At 40.3% G+C, this 18,364-nt stretch overlaps 1 protein-coding gene across 1 annotated transcript in view; it reads left to right on the forward strand.

Moving 5' to 3' along the window:
* LOC129242649 (uncharacterized) overlaps positions 1 to 18,029 on the forward strand; it is a 100,150-nt gene extending 82,121 nt beyond the window's left edge. Inside the window, exon 3 of the mRNA XM_054879419.1 lies at positions 14,590 to 18,029. Within this exon, the coding sequence (XP_054735394.1) occupies positions 14,756 to 17,068 (2,313 nt within the window). The 5' untranslated portion in view covers positions 14,590 to 14,755 and the 3' untranslated portion in view covers positions 17,069 to 18,029. The remainder of the gene's footprint in view (positions 1 to 14,589) is intronic.
* The last annotated feature ends 335 nt before the right edge of the window (positions 18,030 to 18,364 follow it).

Raw genomic sequence — 18,364 nt, forward strand, 5'->3', positions numbered from 1 at the left:
TCATCTGTAAGTATCAGGTGCTTTTTAGTTGCGTGAGAATGAGCGATATCGATAACTATGATTTGACAGTTGAAAATGGCAAACTGTATTGGCATTTGCCTTTAGTAAAGTTTGACAAGTCATCATGAATCGTTTAACATCAGAACAACGCTTCTAAATTGTGGAAATTTGCTTTGTAAAAAATAAATAAATCTGTTCAAATTTCTATGAAGTTCATTGAGCGAAGTGTTAAAGAGGACGCCGAAATGACGGTTCGTCGTCGTTCTCAACTCGCTTGCCTTCGTCCTGCGACCAAGACCTGTCGTATGGATCTTGGCTTACTTACTTATAATCAGCGTACAGCTCCGGCAGGAATTGAAGCCGAATGATCATAGTTTGTGGGGCATTTTTGCTAACCGGGCTCATTTAGATTTATTATTCAGATTTATTGGAAAAAGCAGTCAAAAATTTTACTAAGCGAATGGGCCGTGTAGGTCGTAGCCGCGCGGAGATATGTCGGATTTCATATTCAAAAAATAAATTACAAGAAATTATCTAGCAGATTATAGTAAAAAAATGCATTCCAAAAATATTTCTTTTTTGTAGTTCTCAGGCTCTTAAAAAACACCCGATAGTTTTTGCTTAGTTTTATTTTTTACGTGTCGTTCTTTTTTTACTGGCCTTGTCGTCATACAAATTTTGGGGCGCAACAGTAGCTGCGCATTGTAGGGTTAATGCAGTCGGCGGGGCAGGTGTGGCGCTTTGACATTTACTGCAACGCTGCTGAAATTGCACCAAAAGAGCGCCATTCATCATTTTGTGCGGAGAACTACAAAAATGAAAAAAAAGCGAAGTTGTATCTTTGCTAAGCAGGCGCGAAGAGGCTGTTGCTCAACTGCGTTAGCAACAACAAAATTAATGCAAAGCGGCACTTTGAATTTCAAAACATTTCCATTCATTTCGCATTCATTCAAAATGTTGCTGTTGACATTCGAGTTGCAGCGCTTTGAGGCAGCAGCGAGTGGTGGCAAGATAAAAATGAAATAAAATTAATATTTTTTTTTTACTTTTCTGACAGCAAGCGATCTTTTTTTTTATATAAACCATGTGTGAATGTGTGAATTAACATCTATGCTATTGCATTTACAACTCACGTCTCCGATCGTAGGTCGCTGAAAAAAGTAATGGAATGCCACAATTCATTGTCACTTTCAGTTGGGCGCATGCAACGCTGCGTGGAGTTTTTGTTTATTTAATAATAATTTTATTTTTGCCATGTTGTGGGCATTGGCTAACAGCACAGCGCTCCAACAAGAATAACATTTACAAGAATTGCAAGTGCAACAACAACAACAACAAAAACATGGTGTTAACAATGGCAACATTCGTAGAATGGAATAATAAAATAAACACAATAACACTTAGCAACAACAAAAACAAATCAAATATAAGCAACGCAAGCGCGGTTGTGAGATGTTTAACAAAAATACAAAAACAAAAAAACAATTCTGAATTGTTGGAAAAGTGTTTTGGTGCCATTAACAAGTGAAGAAATGCACACCTAGGCGGTAATTAACAATGACAATGCTAACAACTACAACAACACTTTATTATTTAAAACTAACTGCAAACTGAAGTAGCAGGAATACTACAATATTTATAAATTTTGTAAAAAAGTATACCATTTACGTTTCAAAAGTACTCATTTATGCCCCTAACAGTACTAAGAAAATGGCCCATTCAACCCATTGAACAGGCTTAGATCGCGTTTTTTCGCCATGAATTGTTTAAATAAATTTCTATATTTATTTTATTTTTAGCCTATTTTAGTCTAATATACAACCAAGGGTTATTCTCAATTCTAGGTTACAGAATTTATCAATAAAATTAAAATTAAATTACAGTAGTGTTAAAAAAGTAGTAGCGGATATTAAAGAAAAGATAAAAAAAATGCAAAAAGTACATGCAAGGTTGAGTGAATTCAGCAATATTCGGCAAAGTATCAAAGCAATTCATTTTTGAAGCGCAAATTCTCTTTCATGCATTTGATTTTTAGCGGTAAATTATTCCAAAGACGGACAGAGAATAAAAAGTATTGACGTTCAGTAACAAAAAACTGTATTTCATCAGGACTAAGTTTAGCGAGCAGCAACATAAAATGATGTTAGAGATATCTCGGTCCCTAATAATGATCTTCTGAAGTAACACTAAACATTTAAACTTAAGCAAATCGTCGAAAGATACCGAAGCAATTTGTTATGCAAAAACAGAAATGCGGGCATAGCGTTTTTTTTTTTTTGTTTTTTTTTTAATTATATTCTGAGTGCGGAAAACAATATTAAATGCGGTCCTAATTTTTTTGGCAATGCATCAAATATGGAAAGACCAGCTCTGGTATCCACCACTCCTGAAATGGTGTGAACCTGTTTGCTGATTTTTTTTAAACCAAATTTTGTTAATGCTGAGCCTGGTTAGTCCTTTAGATGCTCCCTGATCTCTTAACCTTGTTTGTCATTGGTGGATGCTGAGTAGAATATTTTAGACCAAAAACCTTTCACGGATGCGGATCTTTCAATTGTTCGGAGAAGACTGGTTCCACTCTTTATGCCACCTTTGTTATGCAGTTGTAAAGCTTTTTCTATGGTACATCAAAAAAACGTGTTTATTATTTGCTTCCTACCTTGAAGCTTATTAAGTGGCGCTGTGTAGGGTATACGACATTGTGAGAAAATGGCACCGTTTATTGCAACATGTCAACCGCCATGAACGATCTCGTTCATAATTTCCCTTGTATGGCTGTCGATTTCTTGTAATTTTTCTGAAATATGCGCAAAGACAGCGACGCTTTTGGTTTTCTGTTGATTTTTGCACTGTGGCAGTCAACAAGTTGCAATGCGGTTGTTGGCGATAAGAATTCGCCCACGGACAACGACAGCAGCAGACAACAGCCATCAACAGCGCAACGGGCAATGGGCAACCGACAAACGCGACAATCGGCAACAGGAAAGGGATTTACCAGTAAAATGACCCGCAAGCAAATATGTCCAGCAATTATGTACAAAAGGCACACACACATACATACATGCATGTATAACTTCACTTGCATTCAACATGAGGCGGCTTGCTGCAATTTCATTCAAAGTGTCGACACTAAACAGTCAGTCAGGCAGTGAGGCAGTCAGCATTGCAGCGAATTAAAATGTCAACAATTTGTTTGTGTTGTTGGCAAATATCATGCATTTTAGTAGTATTTGTTGTTGACCATTCCTCTACTTGTATGTGTGTGTGCGTGTGCGTGTGCAAGTCCACTATGTGCCCGGCTTGATCGCCCACACGACTTGCCACCAACGCCTGCCTACCAACCAACCAACCAACCAACCAACCAGCCAATGCATGAACGGCTGCTGCTACCTTTTTATTGTTGTTGTTTTTAATATTGCTGCTGTGATTGTCGTAGCTGCTATGTCTCCTGTTTCATTGTTGTTTTTTGTTTGTATATTTTTTAGCCGCTCATTATTCGCACTCGTTATTTGCTTAATTTATTAGCTCCTTTTTCATTTTTTCATTTTTGCATATGTATGCGTGTGTTTGCGTTACAGTTTACAGTATGTGCGAATATTTGCTGACGACTCAGGCCACGCCGCTTATCTCTGTGTCTACCATGGGCTAGAGTGAGTCAATTTTAGTGACGGTTGTAGTTGTTGTTGTTAGCGCAGACATTGTTTGAGCAAATAGCAAGTGAACGTTGTTGGCATTCTACCGTTACGCTGTTTATAATCGACAATTTTTGGGCGAAAAATTCATTTCAAGGGCATTGGCAAGCCGCATTTTGAATTATTTGCCTTTATATGTATGCGTACGCACACACACACACACACACACATACATACATACATCAATTTGTACGAAAATAAATCTTTTTGCACTTGTGATTCTCGCGGCTGTTAATTTGTCAGAATTTATTTTTACACATTTGCTGCTGAAAATAAACTTGAAATATCTTTCACTTGTAGACAGGCGCGATATGTGTGTATGTCTGCGTGGTATAAGTGATATCTTCCTTCAAAATTTTCAAACTGTTTTATTTGTTTATATCGATTTCGTGCCACAACACTGTAAATATTGCGCGTGATTAACGAAATTTTGCCGAGTTCAATAACTTAAGCTGCAGCATTAAATGCTTGAGTGAAATTTCGAGTGCTTGACAAGCAAATAATTCATCACTTAAGAGTGAGAGTAAAATGATGAATCACAGAAAATTGGAAATAAATGGCCCCTATTATGAGCAACATTCGATCTTCGACTGTAGTCGAAAGTGCTGATCGAACGAATTTTCATTTGGTATTATGGTGCTCATTCGTTGAAGAATAGGACTATTGTGAATTTCGATCGCTAGACGCATTTACAATAGATAATTTTTTCTTAGCTGATACAGCAAATCAAAATAAAAGAAAAACCGATTGTGTTGAAATTCTTTGCTAACATTATTTTTAAAAGTTAAAAAAAGTAATTTATGTGAAAATGAGTACAACGGAGTTGTGGTTCGACGATTCATCGGACGATGAAAGATTAGTGGAACTAGCTAGAAGTAGAAAACAGTTGAGGGACGCATCCAACCCCCTAGAAATGGCTTTCACTGAGTAAATTTAGAATTTTCAAAATCTGTTGACGTACTTAATATTACATAAAGTTCCTTACAGATTTTTAAAGAACTTTAGATTATCTAAAGAGGCGTTTGTGAACCTACTGTCTAGTACAGAAAACCCGTTGCAGCACTGCACCCGAGACAAATTGATTCCAAATATTTTAAAGCTAGACACAGTTCTGCGATTTTGTGCTCAGGGATCGTACCAATTGAGTATTGGTAATGAAGGTATGCTAGGACTTGCTCAACCCACTGTGTACGATATTGCTGAAGATATTGAAGTGGAGTCAAATAACGGAGAAGTAGAAAACATAAGAAATGAAATTTTGAGAATATTATAGAAAAATCTAAAAAGTACGCCACAGTTTCTGTTTTATTTTTGTTATAAATTTTCTTTATTCAATTATTCGTCATTCGAAAAAAATATGTATTTCAGTTCCTCTACGTATTTCAGCCCATACCTGCCAAAGGAAAATAAAAATGTATTTCTATAAGCATCACAAAAAAAAAAAACCATTATTAAGCTTAATCCATTTTGCTGCCGTTCTCACTGGTGGTCCCAAGCAATTCAGCTCCGTCGTAAATTCCTCCCATTTTTTTGTTGCTTGAACTTTGGTGCAAATCCCTTTTGCGAATTGTGGATTCGCCTTTCTAATTGTTGTTTGGTACTCACGACTTTCGACCTGCATAAAATTAACAAAATTAGTATATATAGTATATATTATATTTATTATTTGGTTACTATAAAACCATAAATAATCGCAAACAACTTACACTTTAACAAGTTTTCCCTCAATACGCTACACAATCGAAAGCAAAATTGCATTCGACTCTAAATTCGGTAAACAACGAAAATTTCGATAGGGTTGCACCGCTCATAATACCAAATTGACATTCGATTTTCGATCTTCGACAACCAGCGAATATCGAAGATCGAATGTAACTCATAATAGGGGCCAATAATTGATAAATAAAAATAAGGGCGAACTCGAGGAACTCCACAATTATAACACGCCGCACAAAAATAAAAAAATAACTCCAACGTGAAATCCACTCTTATGTACGGCTTTGAAGCCTGGACCGTTGCAGCCTCTGACCTCTAACCGTTACAGGCTGTCACCAATCGTTGCCTCTGCAAAATATTGAGAATGTTATGGCCCGACACAATCTCAAACACTGACCTGTGGAATCATTGTAACCAGTTATCAATGCGCCTGGAAATCCTGTAAGGGAAATGGAGCTGGCTCTGGCACGTGAAAGATGAAAACAAACCTCATCATCACCCGCAGCGTAATCGAATGGAACCCTCAAGGCACCCATCGTAGAGGCAGAACAGCACTGACCTGGAACAGGAATCTGGAAGCTGATGTATTCAAAACTACAATAACAAAACTTAGAGCGAAATCAAGGGGTTGACTCATGACGGAGGGAAATAGAGAAAACTTGTGGCGGCCCTTTGCTCGCCCGCGGAGGCATAGGACCATGTATATTCTTAATAAAATTAGAGCACCCACAAATGCAAAAGGTTTATTTTTGTTGAAAAGAAAAGGTCGAACCAAGGAGCGCCAGGAAATTTGGTGGCTCCTAAAACACTCAGGCTAAAGAGCCCATTGTATTTAATTTATTTTTGTTACTCCCCGCACATTTTCGCATAGCTTCGAGATGAAAAAAAAAGATGTACAAAAAAACTGAATATCTATAGTGGAAAGAATGCAGTCGCTTTGCTCTTAAAACCCCCAAATTTACCAGAAAATCATGTAGGGCTTTTTCCACTTAGATCACTTAAAATAAGGGTTGGACGAAAAGTAAAAGAAAAGAAAAGACTATAAACACTTTTCTGTAGAATGAAACCAGAAATATTTCTTTTATACGTTTTTTTGACTTACGAGTGCCATTTCTTGATTCTCAAGAGGTTAAAGTAACGTATTTAAAAACATTTTTTTTAACAGCGAAAATTAATACTTGAAAAAATAGTGACTTATAAAGGGTGGTCAAGTTTCAAGGGCCGGTGTTGATTTTGAATTAAATAAAATTTTTTGAGGTACTTATTGTCATTTTTCTTTATCATGCTAATATTAAGGAGCCAAATATCAGCCAAATGGCCGCCGCAGCCTCAGCAGCACACCTCCATCCGATGGTCCAAATTTTCAATGACGCTGAGGCATAATTGAGGTTCTATGCCGTTTATGTGCCAAATTATCTCATCCTTTCGCTCTTAAATTGTTGCTGGCTTATCGACGTACACCTTTTTTTCAAATAACCCCAAAGAAAGAAGTCCAACGGTGTCGTTCACATTCAACATCGGCCCTTGAGATTTAACCACCCTTTATAAACTTTATCCTATTAAATAGAATATTTAATGTGCTTTCATTCGACATGTCGCTTCCCACAAAAAAAAATTTACTTATCCAACCGTAGAGGAGAACCTTAAGTTGCATGCGTCATTACGCATGATTTTTTAGCAGACAGTTTTGCACGTTTGGAATTATTAGAATGCCCGAATGCATTTTTAAATAAATTAACGCACACTTATATTGACATAAAAATATATAAATCAGATTTACTTACACTCTTTGCAAAGAGTGGAATACTCTTCGAAGTATTCCAACTCAGGCACTTCACTCGTAAGCGAACTGTAAGTTTTCGCTCAGTTTTAAATGACATGTGAATATTTAAAAGGTGTGAAAAAATGTTGCTGGCACGTTGCTCGACGTTTTCACGGCGTGAATTGAGTACTCCATTGCCCTGAGATACATATAAAATTTGACGCATATTTCACGGCAATGCAATTTGTATAGAATTTGACAGCGGTTTGACGTGAAACGCGAACTTAGTACTTTGCTGAACTTGGAAAAGCTTAACTACGTTGATTTCAACGGCAAATTAAAGCAACAGAAAAGCTTACAACTTTTTACTTCACTTACTATTCTAATATCGTTTCTTCTTTCAATTCACCTTTTTTCCCCTAAGGGCTTTAGTTGCTTTGTTAAGCATTATTTTGTCCACCTAATGCCAATGCACGTTGAAAGTGTTAAAGTTAAATTTGTTAAGAGATACCTAAATAAGAAATATAAGAAATACCTAGCAACATCTGAGTTTAACCACCAGGAATTTATATGCCACACCGCTTCTTGATATGTGCCTTAATTATAGCTTCTCAAAAAACACAAAAAAAGGACAAATCAGCACCAGCTGCCCACAAAGCGAAATTTGTTCGAAATGCCAGCAATTTGCAGCAAACTATAAAAGCGAAACGAAAATTAAGCAGATTTGAGCGTAAACGCTTTATGACACATTACACATTATCCACTTAACTCGCCAAAAGAGTCTGCTTCAACTGCTCCTTGTGTGTGCTCGCATGTGGGTATGCAGCCTGGCCAAGTAGACAGACGCCAGTAGTCAACTTCAACTGTATGGCCGGTTAATAAAGTAAATGTAGGAAACAAAAACTGAGCCGCAACAAAAACAAAAATGCCACAGCATAAGCTGTGCACAGTTGAGGGCAAGAAAAAAATAAAAGCAAATCACAGAACAAAAAAACGGAATACAAAAAGAAATCAAATGTAGCCACGGCATATGAATTGCTTGCATAGAAAAAAACGCGCTACTGCTCCATTTTTTCATATTTGCTTTTCCTTTGCGCCGCAGAGTCCTTGTAAATTTTCAGCATAATTATGAAAAATTATGTATTCGAAAGAGATTAAAAAAAAAAATGTGAAAAGTGAAAATATTCAAAAGAGAACTGAAAACGCGGAAAAAATAAAAGAGTAGTGTAATTTATTGTAAGCAGTTACAGCAACAATGCGTGACTGGAGCCGCAAAAGATGTATGGTATAAGTAGAGCACTTTCAAGCTTCCTTAATGACAATAGCAACAACAGATTTAAGAGCGCTTGCAGGCGGACAAGTGGCATTGCCTGCAGCGGAGGCGACTCCTTCACCACAGGCAAGCGCAACAATAACAATAACAGTAATAAATGAATGAGAAAATACTTTATTACAATTATTGCACTTTTTACTTTTGCTCCGTTTCTTTTTTTTACATTTTTTGCATGCAAAAGATTTTTTTATTTTTATTTTCACACCCCAGCACGAAGTGAGAAATTTATTATTTCACAAAAGTTGTTCACTTGCGCCTTCGCCCATTTCATTTTGGTTTGTTTGCGCTTTCATATGCAGAGCTTTTCATTCTATTTTATATTTTTTGCGCTTCTGCTCAAGGCGGGCGGTTGCAACGGAAAAGTTTTTGGCATGATTGTCAGCACGTTGTTTTATAATTACCCTAATTATGATTATTAATTGCACCGTTGTTTATTTGGCGGCGTTATTATTGCTGTATCTGCAAGTCAAGTTGACACAGTAGTTTGGCTAAAGGAAAAAACTAAATAAAATATAAAAAATAAAATTAAAAAATGTGGCTGAAATGGCAAAAAATGCTAGTGAAATAAAACAAAATTTGAATTGCGGCAGTTAATGTTTGACTTTTGAACTTCAGCGTCGCCGCTCAGGCGCTGTGAACATTTTTGTTGAGTATTTTGCTTTGAAAAGTGTGAGTAAAAGAATTATTCTCACAGCAAATGAATAAACAAATACTGGATTTTAATAAAAACAATTATTTTTTATTGCAGCGGCAATTTAAATTTTTTTTTTTTGTGCGCACTTTGTTGTTGGGACTTTTTATAGAGAATTCAATATTTTAATAGTCTTGATTGAGTTACATTGCACCTTTAGTGCGAATATTTTCCCTTAGCGGGGTCTCTTGAGAGAGTTTAAGCTCAAACTGGTTTTAGCAGAGATCTTGCTTTCCCAAGAAGATGCAGATTCTTAAGCTAAGGTTAAGTCAGTTTAGTCTAGTTGCACTGCCATTAAAATGCTCCACTTGGTGATCACAGGCAAGCGCATGAAGTGCGTAATGGACTCCATAGCTTCCTCATTCTTCCCGCTTATTTTGTTATACGAAGTTCGAAAATTGATCGTGTGGTTAAAAATCGAGTGCCTCGAACATATTCACGTGGTAAGCTCCAGTCAAGGGCGCGTTCTTCCTTCGTCGATTGTTGCCCAGAATGGTCTTGCTGTGACTAGCAGCTCATCAAAGATACTTCTGAATCTGTTTTCACTGGAAAGTCAGAGGGGCTGGTATGCTTGAATTCGAGTGCTTAAGTCCCGTCTCACACACTTTGCTTGCGCACTCGTCTGCTTACTCATTTCTCGGAATCAAACTATGGACCGGAACCTGCTACATCTTTACTTTTAGATTTTCACATACCGAGTTAAATACTATCGCAGATTTTCAAGTATTACCGCAGCCTGGCTGTCTACAAAGACGGCAAGCTTCGAAGGAGCGAGTACCACGAAACTTAGCGGACTTAGGTTAGGTCAGGTTGGGTGGATTGCTACACTCTATGAGGGTGTAGAGGGGCCCACTCCCGGCAAAATGGACGCTCACTAGGGCGTCTAGCATTTCATTGCATGTGGAGATATAGACGCCGTTTGACCTCTGTATATAATTTGGAGAAACCGATTTTTTTGATAGTATTTTCCGTAAACGACTGGCGTCAGAGGCGTCTTTAGTGTTAACGCAAAAGTCATTCTAGGATCATCATCCTCGTTCTTCCTCCTCTTTGGGATTTTGCTTTGTTTTTCCTTCTCTGTGTGGCATCACAATGGACGAAATGGATTCTTTGCCCAAGTGGGCCCTCGTTTGGGCAGCCATTAATGCTAACCTAACCTAATAGGAAATTAGCGCAGTTTCTAAAGAAACGGGTTAGGAATAAATCATAGCCTGCTACTTTTGTGGCATCGAGAGCTTGCAAAAACTCGAGTACATCTGCTTGGCCAACACTAAATTTCCCGGTATTAGCAGCTTGTTGAAGATGTGACAAGTCTGTAGAGATTTCAGATGCATTTTCAAATGAGCTGCAACTGTCTGAGGTACTGGTGGCAAAAGTTCTATTATATTTGGTGTTACCATTGACTTTGCTCTTGGAATTGAAAAATATACGAAGCGATTTAGTAATACTCTTTATACTGAGCTCCATCAAGGGAAGGCATTTTTTATGGCATTTTTTATGTAGCAAATATAAGCCTTTCGAAGTTTTTTCTTAGCTTAATAAAAATCACTTTGTCTTTTGGGGAAGAGTGTGGAGTTGCCTGTCTCCCATCGGGGAAGACTCGGCAGATATGCAGGGTAGGTGGGAAATAAAATACCAATCGCGGATCAAAAACGCCAACACGAGCTTGGAGGTGTATGTAGTTTGTTTAAGTATCACCAAGCAAGGATAGGCGTGCTAGCAACCTACTTACGCGAGTCTTAATTGCTAATGAATCGTCAAACTCACAGCCTCGAATAAATAATCGAAAACCCAAAAGTTGTCAAGGCTATCGAATAATGACTAAGGTTAGCGACGCCCTATGCTCCACAAGGAGTTAAAGGATAACTTAACTGGGGAAGCAGTTAATATCAGATTTTTATGGGCTTTGTCTTCCCGATATTTGGCTTTAAGCAGCTTTTGAACCTTGGCAAACTTAAATGTTTTCTTTCTTGCAAGTAGAGGAACGTAACGAATTAGGCTTTCTGCTAGAGATTTTCCAAGAATTAAAACTTAAATTATTTATGGCAATTCGATAATTAATAGAGTTGAAAATATGGCAACTCAGTAGCCGTTATTACTTCTGCAAAAGGACCTGCTTATCATGAGGGCTTTATGATGGACCGATTCGCAGGTTAGAGGTCGTCGCACTTAAAAATCAAATAGGCAAAATTATTAAAGTGTATAATAAAATCTCTCAATATTTACACAAAATGTTTTATCTTGCACTGGAAGTGAGGTGGACCGTTTATCACCTTGAAATACAAAGCAAAAGTCTAACCATTCAAATTTTTATTTCCACCCCTTCACTCACAGCTCCTGACGCCAATTGCGAAACTAAGCGCAAAAGTGTAACTGTATTAGCAATTTTCCATTAGCAGTAAGTTTAATTTAAAAAGTTTAAAATCTGCATCGAATCGCTTTTTGGGAACATCAATTTGTTGCACCAAACTCGTGGCGTGCACTCACTCTTCCAAAAAAGCGCATAATAAATTTGTGCGAAATTAAAATGCAAAACTTCATTTTGGACAAATTATTGCCTTTTGGTCAAACAATTGCCCCACGAATGAAAATATTCGCCCTTTTTTCGTTTGCATGCTTCATTGCTTGCCACAGCCACAGCTTTGTTGGCTGTGCTAACGGTTGCTTAGCTAGTAGAGTGGAAACCTAAATATTGGTTGTGCAACAAAACTTTGCCTAAGATCGTAAATTTGCACGATGATGGCTATGGCTGTGGCTATAGCTTTGGCTGAGATTGTGGCCCTCTCAAACGAATAGCACATTAGGGCGGTGTGAAGCATCACGAAAGGCGACAACTGGGCCGAAATTGCATGAAATTGATTATGGTTGTATTTTGGGTGGCAAAGAATTGTAACTTGGAATTGTATTTATATTATATTTTATAATTCCAATGTATCCGATAAAATTCAAGTTGTATGGAATAGTAGCATTTCACACCTCCTGCACTTGCAACTGAAACTAAAGTTTCTGATGCGCTCATGGAACACTTCATCATGCATACACCGCCAAGCATTTAACCGCCGCACTCATTTCATTTCTTTTACTATTCTACATAGCTGCCTTTGCACACTCAGTTTTTCTACTTTAGCGACATTCATTAAAAAAATAAAAATTAAAAAAAAATACTTTTACGCTATTCCTGATAATCCTGCTGATTGCCCAGCAACACAATTCGAGTTCAACTCACAAAATAATGACAAAAATATACAAAGGTGAAAGCAAGGTGTCAAGCGAGGTGTGTAAATGCACAGCGCCTGGATTGGGTTGGTAGTCGGCGAGGACGCAGCTCGTCGAGTCCATTAAAACTCATCAACACGGCAAACAACAACCAAAACTTGCTACTGCACTTGCCATTGCGATTGTGACAGCAACAACAAAAGCAACTGCTAACAATTTGCCATTTCAACACATGCCACACACCCACACACACACATGCCCTTGCCCAACAGACAGTGGGTAAGTCATTTTTTGACTTCGGCAAAGACCAAACCTCGACCCTTTTGGGCGGACTTGCAGTTAGCGGCACGTGTGGCCCAGATGTCATCATTTTTGGTATTGTTGTTGTTATTATTGTTGTTCATATGCCACTCGCTGTCGTGCTACTCTTTTGCCACTTTTCCTTGTTGCTACTATTGTTGCTGCCATCACTGCTTCTGTAAAGCCGAAAACGGACCTTTTCATTTTTTCAACACCTTTTCAGTTCTGAGCCACTCCTTAGTCCTGCAGCCTGTCATCCGTTTTCGTCCTTGCACCTTCGCACTGGCAGGTAGTCAAGCAAATGTTTACAGTTAGCAAACTTTAAGCGAGCATTGTTTGTTTTTCAACTAGTACACATGCAACAACAACTACTACATTCTGAAAGAATCACACTGGCGTATGAAGAGCAGGGAAAGTGGCAAGCAGTTGGCACAAGGACCAATCGGCCGAGTATGTGACTAGCCCACCGTGTCGCAAGCACAGCTACACAATCGCACACTTACTCATGGCCACACGGACACATGCTTGTAGTCAATTGCGGGCGTTGTTGCCACAAATACTATTTACTTCACATTTTACTTGAAGTTTGTGCACGGCTTGTGTGTGGACAAGTGTACATAATATCCATATTTCACAAGGATAAGCGCATTGCAGCAAACGTCATCATGGTTAACACCAACACCAGCACTGGCGCTACGTATCTTCCAACGAATTCGTGCAGCACACTCCCACTCCCACTCCCGTTTCCACTTTCACTCGAGCTCACTAAAAGACTACTGCGGCACCTTTCGAACTCAACATTTCTTTTGCTCCGCTTATGGTTGTTTTAGTTATTTTTGTTGTTATTGCTTTAGTGCCAGCCACTTTAAATTCAAGGTGTTTGCACTGCTGCCTACTCGCCGGCAACTAAGTGTGCTGATACCTTGGTACAGGCCTGATCCGGCTGCACAAACATATGTTGTATCAGTTCTTACCATCTACAAGCACCGATAAATTGTCGCATCAAGCCAATGTGTTGGGTGTTGCTCTTAATAAAAATTCCTAAGTTCGCAAGTCCATTGATTTCGGCACAGTTCACCGGATGCGAGCTGGCTTGGCTGAAGGATCGCGCCGGTATTGGCGCTGCGCCCAAAGTATTGTCACAGCAAATGCCCCAGAAGACCTGCCAACCACTCAGCCACCCAGCTATTTCAGCTTCAACTAGGAGCGACTTGACTTCCTTCTATGGTCACTCTCGCACATCCATTGGATGAGGTGGCGCTGGCGCTGGCTGGTCAGGCAAGTGTAATAAATTTGCGCACCATAAAATCTTTGCGGAAAAATAAAGTATCCAGCCAGTCGGTCGACCAGGCAGTCAGGCGGCCAGCGTGCAATCCAATAACTGCTCTCGCCACATATGTATGTGCACCCCGTGTGTCTGTGTGCTTGTGGCTGTAACAAAGATTTTGTCGCCGAGTCAACGCAGCGTAAACTGAAGCAAAAGTTACTGATGCTCATGGAGAATTTATTGTGTGCACGCTGATTCGCTTTGACTATCTGCACTTTCGCATATGTGTATGTGTGTATGCATGCACTTGTGTATATTTGCTCGCCCTTGGGGTCAGTAGGGCCATTTGGGGACATGCCAGCGTCAACGCGCAGCAAATTGTTTTTGAATGAAAAAAGGAAAGAGCGAAAAAATTAAATTTTCTGCTGACAGAAAACTTTAGTATTTTGACTTTTTGATGCATCACTGAATTATGTGTATTTCTCAATATGCCTGTGTGTGTGTGGCATTGCCACATGCCACAGTAGTGTTGGCAATATTTACTCTTGCATTTACAACTTTAACCTTTTCAACTTACTTACATCCATTACGTATTCTCTTCTTTTGTTACAGATCTCCAGTGCACCAAATGCAACGTTGCACCACCATTCGCTTGCCGTTTGTTCATAGTTGAGTAGCAACCGTCCGCCTGGTCGGTTAACCCTCAGACACCTCGTTTTAGTTCGACGCAGAGCGAGCATTTTAATTATCGCAAATTCCCCGAAAACGCGGCGACCTGATGACTATGGCAGAAGGCACCGACCCCATGGGGCATCAGGCGGGCTCCCATCATCACCATCACCACCAACACTCCCATCAACGCCACCATCCGCACCATCAGCATCCGCATCAGCAGATGCATCAGCGTCAACAGTCGCATCCGCATTATGCGCCCTATGCTGCTGCTGCCGCCGCTGCTGCCCACTTGCAGTATCCGCTGCCACAACATCTGCCACTGGCACTCAGTCTACAACATCAGGCTGCTGCTGCCGCTGCCGCAGCCGCCGTTGCAGCCGAGCAGGTGAATAACAATCAACCCTTTGTGACCAACAACAACGTGCCGTGGAAGCAGCGCAAACGAAAGCGTTTATCGGCTGTGCTGGATAAGCTGCATAATCATAACAACAATAACAACAGCGTGAATAACAATGGCAGCAACAACAATAACAACAATAATGTCAGCGGTCAAGGCAATCACAATCACAGCCATGAGGAGCCACTGGACGGCGATGAGGATGTCGAGAATGAGGCTAATTTTAAGAACAACAACAATAACAACAACAACACCAACCATGGAAGCAACAATAACATGCGCTCCAAACGGCAAAATTGTGGCGATGATAGTGGGAAAGCGCTAATGAGCAATAAACGCTCCCTCAGTGAAGTAAGTGGCGATGAAGCCGATCTTGAGGCTGAGGTCGATGCCGTATCTGATGATCTGTCGCACGACAATGATAGCCCTCGTATCAGCATGAGTCCATTGCAGCTGGTCTCATCGAGCGATAGTCCGTCGGCAGCGGCCCACCCCATTGCTGCCGCTGCGACCTCGACACCCAGTGACAATCCGCTGCACGTCGACATCAAGACTGAGCACATGCACAATCCCTATGACCGTTACTTTCCTATTCCGTCGCCGCTCTTTGGCTATTATTTGCACACAAAATACTTAAATGAAGTATTTCGACGACGGCAAGATCTCTATACGACACCAATGCAGCACACGCCTTCTTCGATCGCATCGTCAATCGCGGATGAGACTTCGCCTACTGGTTTGGTAAATTCGGGTGCTCATCTGGACCATCCGCCTCCTTTCCCACCAACATCGACAGCTACTGCTCAAGTTGCCGTCGGTGTTCCCAGCCGTTCGCCACCACCAGCCGTCACCGTTGCACTTCCTTCACCACCACGCAGCGATTCATCAGTCACAGCAATTGCCACGGCTAATACACGCACCAGTTCTTCACCTGCTGCACAAAGCAACGCTTCGGACCCGAACATAATGCCACCACCACAAGAGCGTCCATTGGATCTATCAGTACGCAGCGGTGGCACGACGCCTACATCTGAGCTGGGTGGCAAAAAGTATAAATCTCCATCGCCACTGCCAGCGACCACACTTATGTTGCCACCAGCACAGCAGCCCATCTCAGCCACTGTTAGCGCCGCCTCCATGTCGCCAAGCAACCCCTCCCACAAGTTCACTGTGGCAGGAAACAGCAATCATGCATCATTGGCCAGTTCTCCCGCACCTGTTTCCCCATACGCTGCAGCTGCTGCTGCTGCACATGCCGCCGCAGCCGCTGCCGCTGCGATGATCAAACTCGAAATGCCAATGCATCCACTACATTCACATGCACCCAACACCACGGTGGGCGTGCCCGTAATCAAAGGTGATGTAGCATCGCCCACAACCAAGGAATCGGTCGCATGGCGCTACAATCTCGACGTCTCACCAGTGGTGGAAGAAATGCCACCCGGCTCGGATGTTGCCTACGTCTGCCCGGTTTGTGGGCAGATGTTCTCGCTGCACGATCGCCTTGCCAAACATATGGCGTCAAGGCACAAGTCGCGCAACCCCGCCAACGATATCACCAAAGCCTACTCATGTGAGGTGTGCGCGCGTTCCTTCGCTCGTTCCGATATGCTCACACGCCACATGAGACTGCACACCGGCGTGAAGCCCTACACCTGCAAAGTGTGCGGCCAAGTTTTCTCACGTTCCGACCACTTGTCTACACATCAACGCACCCACACCGGCGAGAAGCCATACAAGTGTCCACAATGCCCGTATGCCGCGTGCCGACGAGACATGATCACGCGGCACATGCGCACACACACACGCTACGAATCGCAACAACGCGGCGGTGGCTCCAACAATAGTGGCGCTGCTGGTGAAGCCAGTGGCCCCTCCAAGTCACCGTTGCCATTACTGGGCGACATGAAGATGAATTTGCCGTTGCTGCTAAAAAGCGAGGAGCTAGCGGCCAAGTCGACGATGCACAGCGGTATCGGAAGCGCATTGCCGATTGTGGTGAAAACGGAGAGCGCCTAGTGGTGGTCACTCACATACAGGGGCTGTAAAGCGTAGGTGCTGGAGACTCTCCTATGGAGGGCTGCCGGGAAGAGATTAACATAAGGTCACATGGAAGGAACATGGGTCCTATGTCCGTAAGAAATGAAGTGAATATTCGAGAACTTTATAATTCAGGCGTACAAGTACAGAGTAGCTAAGTACAGCATGAGAAAGTAGATGTAAGGATAACAGCGGATAAAACATTTTATTTTTCAAAAATCTCTTTGTGAAGACTGAGACTAATTTAAGCGTAATAATGAATTTAAGTATTTTTTTTTTTCTTAAAAGATTTGTAGAAATGGGGTGGAAAAACTTGAAATGGTGCAAGCCTACATTTATATTTATTTAATTCACTAAGCTAAGTATGCAAAGCTGACACTGAGGGGAAATGAGTTGTGGGCAAACTTTTCGGAGAATGATTTCGTGAAAGCGCGTGGAGCGGACAGTTACAGTTGCTGTTAGCTTTGATGGAATTTTTCGATGAAAGCGCTCAACTTTTACTTGACATTCGCTCGTTTGTCGGCGCCTAGGGTATTGAGGCCAAATTTGATATTTTAATTTCATAACAGTACATAAAAAATGTTAGTTTTAAAAAAACAAATGGTTGTGAATGGCAATTCAGCATTGATTAGTTTTTTCCGAGCACAAACATTTTTCCTCCTTATTTCTATAACTGTCTATCTCTCTCACACATAAGTACTCATATTCATTAGAAGACAAACAAGCTAGACAATTAGGAGATTATTGATATAAATTTGAAGTTTAAGTTAAATAATCATTTACTATTTAGTTAAAAGCGGATAATTGGATTTCATTAGTTTTATAATTTGATTTAATTAATTCGTAGTTTGTATTCGAAAAATATTGAAAAACCCACAAATTAATTTTAAGCATAATTTTGATTGAAAAATCCTAATTGCAGTAATTTATTCTAATTTTTTAAGCTGCTTAACTTTAAGTGACAAAAATTTATTTAATTACTATTTATTGCTAGTGGAAAATGTGTGTAGGCATGCAGCGTGTACCTAAGCACACACACACGTATATATAAATTTGTATTATTATAAAATGTGAATAAGTAAATGAAACGACAAAAGACAAAGAATTCCTCCTCTCTCTTACTCTCCCTCTCTCTTTCAAAAGCGCTGAGACGCTGCGTTATGCGTCCAGCAATGAAAGTGCGACTTTTAAAAGACCAACAAAATGGACAACAACAAAAACTCCTAACCATAATTTAATTAGTGTGTTTCGACTCTCTTTATTTATTATTTCTTT

Source organism: Anastrepha obliqua, chromosome 3 (assembly GCF_027943255.1).
Source record: "Anastrepha obliqua isolate idAnaObli1 chromosome 3, idAnaObli1_1.0, whole genome shotgun sequence".
In the NCBI taxonomy this organism is placed as follows: Eukaryota; Metazoa; Arthropoda; class Insecta; order Diptera; family Tephritidae; genus Anastrepha; species Anastrepha obliqua.